This window comes from Paroedura picta, chromosome 7, assembly GCF_049243985.1.
Source record: "Paroedura picta isolate Pp20150507F chromosome 7, Ppicta_v3.0, whole genome shotgun sequence".
Lineage (NCBI taxonomy): Eukaryota > Metazoa > Chordata > Lepidosauria > Squamata > Gekkonidae > Paroedura > Paroedura picta.
In genome coordinates, this window is record NC_135375.1 from 80,176,909 (window position 1) to 80,189,609 (window position 12,701).

At 39.3% G+C, this 12,701-nt stretch overlaps 1 protein-coding gene across 6 annotated transcripts in view; it reads left to right on the forward strand.

Moving 5' to 3' along the window:
- The window catches only part of CNTLN (centlein), a 206,252-nt gene that overhangs the window by 14,323 nt on the left and 179,228 nt on the right, over positions 1–12,701 (forward strand). For 5 of the 6 annotated variants that reach the window (XM_077345128.1, XM_077345130.1, XM_077345131.1 and 2 more), the window contains exon 2: positions 9,353–9,441. In XM_077345128.1, coding sequence (XP_077201243.1) covers positions 9,353–9,441 — 89 coding nt within the window. Of the gene's footprint in view, positions 1–9,352; positions 9,442–11,560; positions 11,811–12,701 lie in introns of those variants that run through there. The other variant, XM_077345129.1, reaches the window with a different exon arrangement.

A 12,701-nucleotide genomic window follows, 5' to 3' on the forward strand; every position in this document is an offset into this window, starting at 1 on the left:
AAGAAGCAAGTTACAATGGTAGATTCCCATCGGTCAGACTGATATTCTGACCAGTATTTTGCAATCTCTTTGCAATCTCTTACCTTAGCCAGTGATCAAAAACAGAAACCCTGATTTCCTGAATTTTGTTAATGTAGAATTTTGTTCATGTTTTCTTCTGGGAAACTACATTCATACATTGAATGACAGAAAAGAACTTTCCCTGTTTAGCTTTGCTGTTGACTGGACTGTGTGCATAGTGAATCCTTCTTAAAGGCTACTAGCAACTTGTGTTGTTATTATCCCATCTTTCCCACTGAGATTCAAGGCAGATTAGAGTATAAACAGAGAGGGAAAACATTATTACAGTAAAAGGCACTGGATTGATAATAGGACTAAGAATACAGAATTGAACAAAGTGAGCAACATTGTGACCATATAGGATAAAATACATAATAAACAATGCATCACTCTAGGAGTCTTGATTGAATGCCGTTATGAACAGCCGTTCATCGAGGTCAGCATAGTACAGAATGTGGGATTACAATGGTACAGGCAGTGCTGTCTACTCACATATGAAGGTGCCCTTCAGGAGTATTCTTTCCCTCTACAGATCAATTCCATTGCAATAATGCTCTCCTAAGCATTTATGTTCCATTCATTTTGCAGAATGATAATATGGTAGAAGCTTTCCTGACCTCCTCAGGCACACATTTCCACAGAGAATGTATGTGTGTGGTGGCTGCTGATGTTACCAATTTGTATGAAGGAACCATTAGTAGATTCTGCTGAGATTATCAAAGCTGCACAGTAGGAGAGGCAGACCCACAGGTATGTGGATCCTAGCCACTGAAGGGTCTTGTAGGTAATAATCAGTACTTTAAATAGAATTTGGTAGCTGATTGTTAACCAGTGGAGCAACTAAAGGGCGGAAGTGACATACATGTTCTAACTGGTATCCACTAGTAATTTGGCTGCAGCATTTTGTACCAACTGGACTTTCTGAGATTACTTCAAGCAAAGAACTATGTACAGTGTATTATAGTAGTCTAGCCTTGAGGTAGCCATGACATGGTCAGATTGGCTAAGTCAAGGTAAGGGACCAACTGCTAGATGCTAAAAGCTGATAGAATGCTTTTTTGCAGCTGTATTTGATTGCTTCGCTAGTGCTATTCCTGAGTAAGTGAACTGTTAACTGAATCAGAGAATATTAGTTGGACCCCATCAAAACTGAGTAGCACAGGGCCCTTCAAAAATTCAGCCTTCTCAACCAGCATTGCTTCTATCTTATCAGGATTCAGTTTTAACTGGGTCACACATGAGTTGGACAGATACAGAGCTGAGTATCATCAGCATGCTCAAGGTCTTTACTTAAAGGTAAAGGTATCCCCTGTGCAAGCACCAGGTCATGTCTGACCCTTGGGGTAATGCCCTCTAGCGTTTTCATGGCAGACTCAATACGGGGTGGTTTGCCAGTGCCTTCCCCAGTCATTACCGTTTACCCCCCCCCCCAGCAAGCTGGGTACTCATTTTACCAACCTCGGAAGGATGGAAGGCTGAGTCAACCTTGAGCCGGCTGCTGGGATTGAACTCACAGCCTCATGGGCAGACAGCTTCAGACAGCATTTCTACTGCCTTATCGCCCTCTTGGGCTTTACTTAGAGACTGAATAAAATGCTGGATTAGACTGAGTCTTGTGGTGTCCCTCTAACAAGTCCTATACTAATGATCATCTTCAGAACTGACTTTCTTAGTCCTACCTGTAAAGAACTATTTAAGCCAATCCAAGGCACATCCCTTCCAATAACTTCTTTCAATCCCCTTAATTAAACAGTATGTATCAAAGGCTACTGATAGATCCAGTAAGAACAATAGAGGCATAGACTCTGCATTCAAATGAAGATCAACTATAGTACTAGTGCCATTCCTGTTTCAAAGCCTGGTCTGAAACCAGACTGAAAGGGTCTAGAACAGATGAATATCATAGAATCATAGAGTTTGGAAGGGGCCATACAGGCCATCTAGTCCAACCCCCTGCTCTACGCAGGATCAGCCCTAAGCATCGTAAAGCTTCCAAGAAAAGTGTGTATCCAACCTTTGCTTGAAGATTGCCAGTGAGGGGGAGCTCACCACCTCCTTAGGCAGCCTATTCCACTGCTGAACTACTTTTGACTGTGAACATTTTTTCCCTGATATCTAGCCTATATTGTTGTACTTGTAGTTTAAACCCATTACTGCGTGTCCTCTCCTCTGCAGCCAATGGAAACAGCATCCTGCCCTCTTCCAAGTGACAACCTTTCAAATACTTAAAGAGGGCTATCAACCTCTCAACCTCCTTTTCTCCAGGCTGAACATTCCCAAGTCCCTCAACCTATCTTCATAGGACTTGGTCCCTTGGCCCCAGATCATCTTTGTCGCTCTCCTCTGTACCCTTTCAATTTTATCTACGTCCTTCTTGAAGTGAGGCCTCCAGAACTGCACACATTACTCCAGGTGTGGTCTGACCAGTGCCGTATACAATGGGACTATGACATCTTGTGATTTTGATGTGATATCCAGGAAGCCTTTGAGTTGTCCTGCTACTGCTCACAATATCTTGCTCAAGAAGGGTAGATTGGAGAATGGGAAATAATTGGCCACATAATTATTCTCAAGGAGAAAATAGAACAGCCTTCCTCAAATTTTTTACCATTGAGAAACCCCTGAAACATTCTTCAGGCTTCAAAAACCTCAGAAGTGGTGTGATTGTGCAGAATATGTTTGGGAACCACTGATGTATACACATCTACCTGGAGCCCCTCCCTATCCCACTCCCTCCAGGCCCATCATTCGCTATTCTGGGAGGAAAGGGCAGGTTGACATGTCCATATATGGCCATATCACCTGATGTTCAACACATTTTAAAAATATATTAAAATTAATTAACTTCCACACATTTGGAAAACCCCTCTAGGGCCACCAAGAAACCCCACGGTTTCATGAAACCCTGGATGAAAAAGGCTGACATGGAGAATGATCTGTTAGTCAGTGATTGATTTATGATGCATTTCAAGGCATCATTGATGTAGTCCTTACATAGACCAATTCCGCATGGAGGTGTAAAACCCGCACTTTCTGCTACTTGTAAATGTGAGGTTGTAAACATTTGCAAGTTTTCTGGCAGGAGACCCCTCCCACATTTTCCTGTTACCTTGTTGCGGCTTTTTGCCTCCCAATGAGGCAGCAAGGGAAAACAACACAAACTTCTCGCTCCACAACTTGTCAATCACTGCAAGCCACCAATCCCTGCACAGCAGTTGTATCAGGGACTCAAATTTTCGTCCCCCTCTGAGACCAAAAATTATTATTTTTTAAATAAAGTGCAGTTCTATGTTGCTATGAAAAAACACCACAACACACATTTTAAGTAACTGCATTGCTATGGAGAAACACCACAACAATGAAACAGGTTTGCCCCTGTTTGCCCCCTGGATTGCTGTGGGGCAAAAAGTGGCAAATCGAATTCTGATGATTTCTCTCATCATGGAGCAAATTTGACTAAAACTCACACCAGCCACTTGAGAACTCCGGGTTGCTGCCAATGTCATGCGTAAGGATCACTAAAACTCAAGAACAATGAGAAGGTGTCCTGGGGGCAAATTCCTCAGGTGGAATAGGTCATAATTGAAAGTGACCTATGGAGTGAAGATCCATTGTTCATGATTGTATATAAACTGGTTATAAATTGTATATAAATTGTATATAAATTGGCTAGCATTTTCAGGAGGGGTCCCAACTCCCAGGTTGAGAACTATTGCTCTACATAGATCTTAAGTTTTGTTGCTATTGCATTCATGGATCAAAATGATCTATAAATGGACCAAGTGATGTATTGTGTATTTTTACAATTGTTGCTGGTGTATTGGACTATACATTATATAAATAAATGAATATAATATTGCAACCAGTATCCAGATTAGAATGTACAAAAAGTAAAATGCAGCTTTGCTGCCCAAAAAATGTTGTCAAGGGACTTTAAAGACCTGTTAACATAATTCATTAGAAATAAACCGCTTTATGTTTATGTCCTTGAATGCTGGGAAAGGACTAAAAATAATTAGAAATTTGAAATCTTGGAATAATTTTAGATAAACTGAAATATAAATCACTTATTTGTTGATTCTGAACCTTGTTGCTTTAAGAAAGCAATGTATTGTGCGCAACTTAGTATAAAAGTTGTACTATTTGCTAACTTGGTCTCATTTTCAAAAATTCTTTCCAGCCTTTAAAATGTGATTTTACAAATTTTGTTCTCTAATCTTTTTTTTTTAAGATCCATGTGTTTTGTTTTGAACTTTCCTTGAACTTGAATAAGGAACATTGTATGAATTGAGCAACACTTTGCAGCTAGCTAACAAGCAAGAACAAATGTACAACGTATTGTATCTTCATACAGGACACTGAGCATAGAAAACTCAGATTGCCCTCCTGCTGAACCAAACAGCTGAAGAAATTATGTATTCTGTTCCACTTGAATGTGGGTTTTCAGCAAGTCCTAAAACATATACAGTAACAATAGTATCACTGCTCACTTTTTACAGAGATCTGCAGGAGAGTAAGTTGGCAATAAAATTATTGTTTGAAAGGGTATTTGATTTATCATTCTGAAGGAAAATACTTCATAAATAGGTTTCTGCTTTCATGTTTCTTACAGAATTCCAAGTTTTCCATTTTAGACTGAAGATAAGAGTGAAAATTAAATAAAAAGTATTTCCCCCCTATTTACATGCCAATATTTACATGCTAATGAGCCTCTTGTGGCGCAGAGTGGTAAGGCAGCGATATGTTGTCTGGAGCTGTCTGCCCATGAGGTTGGGAGTTCGATCCCAGCAGCCGGCTCAAGGTTGACTCAGCCTTCCATCCTTCCGAGGTCGGTAAAATGAGTACCCAGCTTGCTGGGGGGTAAGCGGTAATGACTGGGGAAGGCACTGGCAAACCACCCCGTATTGAGTCTGCCATGAAAACGCTAGAGGGCATCACCCCAAGGGTCAGACATGACTCGGTGCTTGCACAGGGGATACCTTTACCTTTAATGTAAATGGGGGGGGGATTCCTGGTCCTGGGGCTACTTGCTATTACAATTTTACATGTTGGGGAGAGGGAAGATAATGTAGGCAGAAAGGTTTAAAAAGTCTTATGAATGTGACACTCTCTGGAAGAGGCATTTTCTTTACCCAGTGTAGGCTACCCAGAGCTATCTTTCTGGTTTAATTAGATGGCCTGCTGTGCTACAGGAAGGAGAAATACGTGATGATGAGGATGGAGAGTTGTTTTTTTATACCCAGATTTTCACAGCCCAAAGAAGCCTTAAAGCAGCTTATAATCACTTTCACTTCCTCTCCCCACAACAGACACCCTGTGAGGTAAATGAGGCTAAGAGAGCTCTGAGAGAGACTGCTCTTTTAGAACACCTTCTAACAGGTGATGAGCCAAAGGTTACCCAGCTGGCTGCAGGAGGAGCGGGGAATCAAACCCAGCTCACCAGATTATAAGGGACCACTCTTAACCACAACGCGAACAGCTGATGGAAGTTGTTTTGATTGAGCAGCCAAAATTCTGGAGCTTAGCATATTTTTATGTACTGCTCTGTTCCCCTGTAATGCTCGAAGTGCTTCTGTAGGTTGCTTGGGCTTTATTTTATTCATTTACTTTCTTCATCATTTTCGAGACAGTTTACATAAACTTCTTGGGAGAATTTGTGGGCAGGTACTGCCCTGGGCGAAACTTGCTTAACTTCTTAAAGATTGCTGGATCTTGTACTGTTTAGCCCAGGGATTCCCTACCAGGGGTCCGTGGTCTTTTTCCTCTTGTCTTAATGGACTCAGTCACAAGCTGTTTCCATTGCTCCCCCTTCCCTTTCCCACATGTAAGTGAGTTTTCTCAAGGCTTATTCACCTGGGAGGGAGAAGAGCCGGCATGCCTACTCCTACCTCCTGTCTCTTCTTCCATAGTCCTCCTCAAGCTTGCCTGTTAACGCAGGTGGTGATGTCACTTCTGGTGACATGTCACTTCCAGCGGCATTGCAGGGCAGGATAGCCAGCTGACCTTACTTACAGGGCTCACTGAAGCTTGACAATTTTTTTAAGGAGCTCCTCCAAGGTCAAAAGGTTGAAAAAGGTTGGTCTAGCCATGCCCCGAGTTGTTTATGGAGTGTCATTTAGAAAGTGTTATACTTAACTATTGCACTATCAAGATACTGTATTTTAAATTTTTGATCTGCATTGAATTTTTAGAAAGCTGAATCATCAAGCTATGCATCTACTTGGGTTTAAGGTTACCTACACCAGAAACTCACAAACTGTACAATGCTATTCTGAGGATCTTCAATTGCCCAGAAGAGAAAACTATTGACTTTGAAGCAAAAGACTTCATTTATTGAGCAGGGAAGTACACTCATCAAAACATTGTTGAAACTGGGGCCCAAGATACAGGTCTTTCGTATATTCCTTCTTCTGCCTTCCCCTCCCGTGGGAATCCAGAAAAGTGGGAGACCATCACATAGGTAAGGGATTCGGCTCCAAGACATGGTGGGGTGGGGTGGAATGGAGCAGATGGTTAGAGTGAAAGGGAGGGGAGGGGTGGAATGCAGGGAGGGGACATGAGGGGCTATAAAATAACCAGATGAGACAGGCTGCTCCCAGTTCCTACAAGGCTGAATTCTACATACATAACTACATGAACATCACTAAATAATGGTAGAAACAACTGGATTCTGATAGCTATGAGTATGTTGTGCTATGAAAAATAAATATCTAAATTAAAGATCCAGGTAAGCTCTGCAAAGGAAGCTGCCTGTTGCATCTCAGTATATTTAACTGATCTGTTCTTCTTTACAATCAGCTTCTTTGCCTGATTCCAACAAGTGGGAATTCCTACCTTCTGTTTGCATCATTTGTGATATTTAGCAAAATTGCTTTTTCTCATTGGCGACCTATCTCACCAGTGACTTGCTCAGAAAGAAAGGTAGTGAAGGGAAAGTTGTATTCCTCTGAGGCTGTTTGTTCTTCTGTACGAGTGGCATGTGCCTGTAATTTTGATTCAAAAACCAGTGAGTATCCATTACTGTGAGTGTTGCAAATGCTTTTCTTCACTTAACTGTGTTCTGAAAACTTTTCAAAAAGGCTGAACAGTCCTGAAACAGTGAATTGAACTCTCAAATGATTGTTTACATTTCTCTTTTCATAGTATATACACTGTGTGCTTTTGAATATTGCATGTAGGGATCTGTTCTATTCCTATTACAGTGCAACCATATTCACTAGTAACAGGGATCAGAGGCTGAGTTGTTCTGCATTTCCATATGTCTCCTAACATGACGATGATAAGGTATAATTATTTTCACTCTTGACTGAAGCACAATTCCATTGTCTCTCTCTTTCATAACTGTCACTTTTTCAGTTTGCGGCCTGACCTGCAATCATTGCAGATGCTTTGCTGCTTGGGGAAGAGCATCTCACTTTCAATATAGCTCCCAAAGCACTCTAAATATTTATGTTTTATACATCTCTCTTTCCAGCCTCCACACACAATCCCAAAGTGAGCCTCTTCTTTTTCTGACATAGAATGGTAGTGTGCGTAATTTTATTTTTAATGAGGAAATTTGGGGGAATCTTCCAAATGACATCTGTATTCTGTCCTGTGCATACAAGTTTTAGCGGCTCAAGGTACACTTCAGCTGACCTCGGAGTGCTGCTAACATACCTGAAGCAGACAGAACAGTCCTTGGGTACATTGAAGATTGATATATCCCGGGCTTTGACAGCTGTAGCATTGAGTCGCTGTGCCAATTTCAGACTGGAAATGTGGTCTTATTTGAGAGGAAATTATTTGGCTCCCAGACCCATTCACGAAGCTCTCATTGATGTTTGTTAATTGTGCAAGCAGAGTTGTTGGGGTTTTTTTAAAAAATGTTTTAAAACTCTTTACTATGATTAGGGTAACTTACAGCCAATATTACTGCTTTTCAGACAAAATTTGCAGGATGAAATAAATTATATTAAGAAAAATGTTGGGCATTTTAGTTAGATATTTTTAATTAAATATTTTTAAGGCTGTGTATTACTGTTACATTCAGTGGCATGTGTAAGAACCTGTGCTGTACAGTAGGCTAGATTCTAGTAGGGCTCCTTGAAGAATTGGGGGAAAGGGACAGTAAACCTATAAAGTGTAAAGTGGTAGGCAGACTGAAAATGCAAAGCTTATTTAAGAAAGTTGATGCAAGGGGAAGAACAGCAAGGCAACATGTTTAGGAAGGATTTTATCAGGGAATATTTATTTGTAAGCCACCATTAGTCATTTTTTCAGGAGTGGTAGGCTAAAAGTTGAAACAAATAAACAAATGTGTTAAATGAACAGGGCTTTCCCCTTCTCACGTCTTGGGTAGGTAAAAGCTCCCCTTAAAAAATAAAGGCAAACCAGGTCTAAGCCTTACAATTCAGGATACATAGAGATGTGACCCCCCCCCCCAAAAAAAAAATTCCAACTGAAAAATTGTGAATTTTGAGAAGAGGAATGGAGGGAAAAATCTATTAAGTATTTCTTTTTTAAAAACTAGTTGTTGGGTTTTTTTTAAGACAAGGTTTTACTCTGGATGTGAAAAAGTTTGAGGGCTCTGTTCAGTTTTCCAAAGGAATAAGTGAGAAATTTGAGGTAGCACTGAAAATTACTCCTATGAACATAAACAAAACGTTAGGAGTATGTGAATTTTTCTGAAGGTAAGGCTTTGGTAAAATGTGTAGTATGCTTTTTCATACTATAAACATTTTCAACAAGATTATATAATGGTAATTCTTATGTACTGTAGATATATACGCCTTTTTAAAGAGTATATTGTTGTACTTCAAAAACACTGCTGATGAGGCAGAGTTGCAGCTGCTTTAGACTTGGGTCCGACAGCTCTCCTCTTAAGGTTTCGAACCACATAAAAAGCCTCAAGCATAAGTGGAACTGGTGAAAATCTGGCACAGTGTTTAAGGACAGCAAACTAAGTGCTGTTGGTAGGAGATGAATGCACAGGCAAGGGAATTTAGGTCTCTGAATCAGCCTACCTGTGTGAGCAATATATTTGATAGGCCCCACCATTGAGAGAAGACCAGTATACAAAGTTACATAAATAGGTAATTCTATTATTGATGTCACTTGACTGGCATAGGAATATTATCTTGATCCATCAAAAATGTTCTTACTTGTAAATGTGTTTATTTTTAAAGCTGTCCTTTGCATGAATTATGTGGTTCCATGAGGCTATTGAGCAAATATGTATTGCAGAACAACTAGGCTTTTACCCATAGCATCAGCTTATTGAATATGTTCTATCTTCTGCTTGTGTTTTAAGGCTGATAAAGAGTTTGTATGGTCTTTGTGGAAACGCCTCCAAGTCGCAAACCCAGATATTACGCAAGCAATAAGCTTAGTTGTGGAAAGGTAAGTATGAGGATATTTTTTTTAATAATTGGATTCTTTGAACGAGTCCCCTTCCTCCTGGATTTCACTCTCGAAGATGAGACATAATTGATTCACAGCCATTCCGGAGGAGTGAAATAACTCACTATGGCTGCAGTTCTATGGGCACTTTTCTCAAATTTTGATTAACTACATGAACTTAATCAAGTGATGAATAATTAAAAATCTGAGTAAATTTACACATAATATAACAATAGTTCTGAAATGAGAAAGTATGTTTTTGTTAGATGATATACGCACAAACTATATGTATGTATTCCTTATGGCTTAGATTCTAAGCCTGTCTGATCCACACATCCCATGTGGCAGCTGTCCACTAGACAGTGTATTCCTCCAACACTAGGAATTTCTAGTAATGTATGATCAGTGTCTTTCAGAGGGCCAAAGTGCACTTAGTAACAGAGAAATGTACTCTACATTGTGGAGTTGTCTCCATTGATTGTCAGAGAATTGGGGTAACAAAGCTAAGGATGAGGACCCTATATATTCTGCTCTTCTATTCAAATGTTCAGCGACTTTTCCATAATGCAGGACATCACAAAATGCCAACCAAATTAAAATTGACAGTAAAACCTCAAATATTAACAGCCTTAAACTATAGAAATAGTATTTTTTCCTTTGTGAGTGAGTAGGGGAAACATCTCTTTTGATGGCTCTTGCCTTCACTAAAAATAATAAGCTGCCTCATTAATTGGAGTATCCTTTTAACCAAAAGGTTTTGAATTGGATTATTTAACTGATTAGTTGATGAAATGTTGCTGTCATTTTAATAATCTTTTGTTGCTATCTGTAAGAAATTTGTGTTAGTCTTTCCCTTTACTGACTGAAAAGTATTCAGCCATGTCAGCTTTGTTTCTTTTTTCCCTCCCCTTGATGGAAGGTAGGATGTAAATACTTTAAAAAGTTTATGTAGTTTATTATTTTCTGTTCTAGATACACTTGTTGCAAATGAATGGTTAATAACCACAAACTTTATAGCTCAGTAAAGTTTGACCTATTAAATAACATTTTATTTAACAGGGTCAAACTTTATCAAGCTATAAAATAATTGGTTATTAACTGTTCATTTAGAATAGCTCTTCAATTACAGCGAATAACCATTCATTTGGAATAACATTTTAACAGTGCCAAACTATTACATTACTGTTGATTTTATTGAGATATTTTATAGATTCAGAAAGAAGACTTGCAGCATGAGGCTGCCTGTGGTTAAAGCTACATTCATCACAGCGGAGTGTTAAGGGGTAATGCATCACTTACTCAAGAAGGGGCTTCTGGAGTGTATGTGTTCTGCTAGAAAGGACTGAATTATTTTGGTCATGTGTGGTCTTTGCTTTTTTTACTTGTCCAGCATACTCCACTGTCAACTGTTAAATGAAGAGTTCATATTCAGGACATCTTCATAGTTAAGGCACAATCAGCTGTGTTAACTATACTGTTGTGTGTCCTTTTGCTTAAGAATATAAGGAGATCTTTGCTGGATTCTTTGTGAAATAATTAACAACCAGCAAATGCTGTATGTTCTACTGGGAAATGGGTAATAGTCCAAAGATGAACCATGGGCTACCTTCTGCCTCCTTCCGTTTTAGGGGAGCCTTCCTGAGCTTAATGTTCTTCCTCAGTTAAAGATGTTTGGCTAGTTACTGCCCTCTGGCTGAAGTTGGTTATGGTGAATGAAATTCATATCCTGGGAAGGAGAAGAAGATATCAGTTATGAACTCAAGGAAGCTCTTGAAAAGAGAGTGGAATTACTCAGTTGAATCTTATTTATAGGCACTCAGTTTGAAAGAGAATTGAGAGGAGAAGCCCTAAACTTGGTGAAAACTGTTTTAGCTAGATGAACTAGTAGCAAATAAGGCAAGTCTAATGGAATCCCAACTCTAGAGTAGTAAAACTGAGTAGACAACAATATTGGTGCAGGTGTGGTAGCCTGAAGCCCTTGAAAATGGGTATTTATATTCTTGGACCTGCTGGTTTTAAGAATTATAGGGATTCTGGTTTTTGGGGTAGACATCATCTGGACATGGAATTTTGGTCACTGTGGGTAGACAGGTAATTGTGAGTTTCCTGCATTCTTCAGGTTTCTGGCCTGGAAGAAATTAACTTCCCAATCCCCAAGTGGTGATCGGCATTTTTATGGGCATGCAAGACAGGACCACAAGAGCGAAGCAGTACACAATCTCTTTGGCCCACCCACTCACAATCTGCCTAAGTTCAAAGAACCAGCATTTCTGTCAGATGGCTACCTAGCCTCTACTCAAAAACTTTCAAAGTAGGAGAAGCCACCACCTCCCAAGAATGCCTGTTCCACTGAGGAATCTCTTTGTCAGGTACTTCTGGATTTTTACCCAAACATTATTTTGAATTAATTTCAACCCATTGGTTCTACTCTGACCCTCTGGGGCAACAGAAAACAACTTCTCCATAGTCTATATGACATCTTTTTAAGTGCTTGGTTATCTTCAAGACTGGACTCTGCATGTATGTTTGTGTTCATGTAGAATGACCAGCAAATGAATGAAACAATTTATTTCTCTTATCATAGGAAGAACAGGGAAAGAACTGTGACTTAGAGTCCTTACCCTTTTCCTAAATATTCATTAACTTCTATCTAGTTAATAAAATAAAAAGGTGACTTGAGAATTTTGAGGATTTTGCAAACTAGTTCCAAAAATGGTACCTCAAGTAGAACATGGAGGAACAGTGGAAGACCTTGTACTACTATTATGAGGACATGAGACGTGCATGGACTTTTTCAGTATTTACCAAGGAAAATTGTGGCATAGCAAACGGGAGGATGCCTAGCTTTGCGGCAAAAAAGAATAGGTGTATACAGGTATTTGGACATCATTTTTATTTAACCACTTCATATATTTTCAATCCTTTTAAGAACCTTTCCTATGAATCATTTTAATTAAATTTAATTAAGCTGTACTGGTGAAAAAATCATTTGGGAAAACACACCTTTGTACTGATTTGATGTGGGAATATTTTAACATTGAACAAAGGAAAGTTACTTTTCTTTTTCAGAAGTCTTTCATGTTCCCAAACTGGGATTGATGCCCTAAAAATTTCAAAATTTAATTGAAACCTCATTGCCAGTAGTGAGGATTCCTGTGCTAAACAGAAAGATTTCATTCTTCAGCATTTGTTGTACTTGTTATTTGGTGACTATAACTATAGTCTGTTTTAATATTCAGGTACAAACAAAAATGTATCTT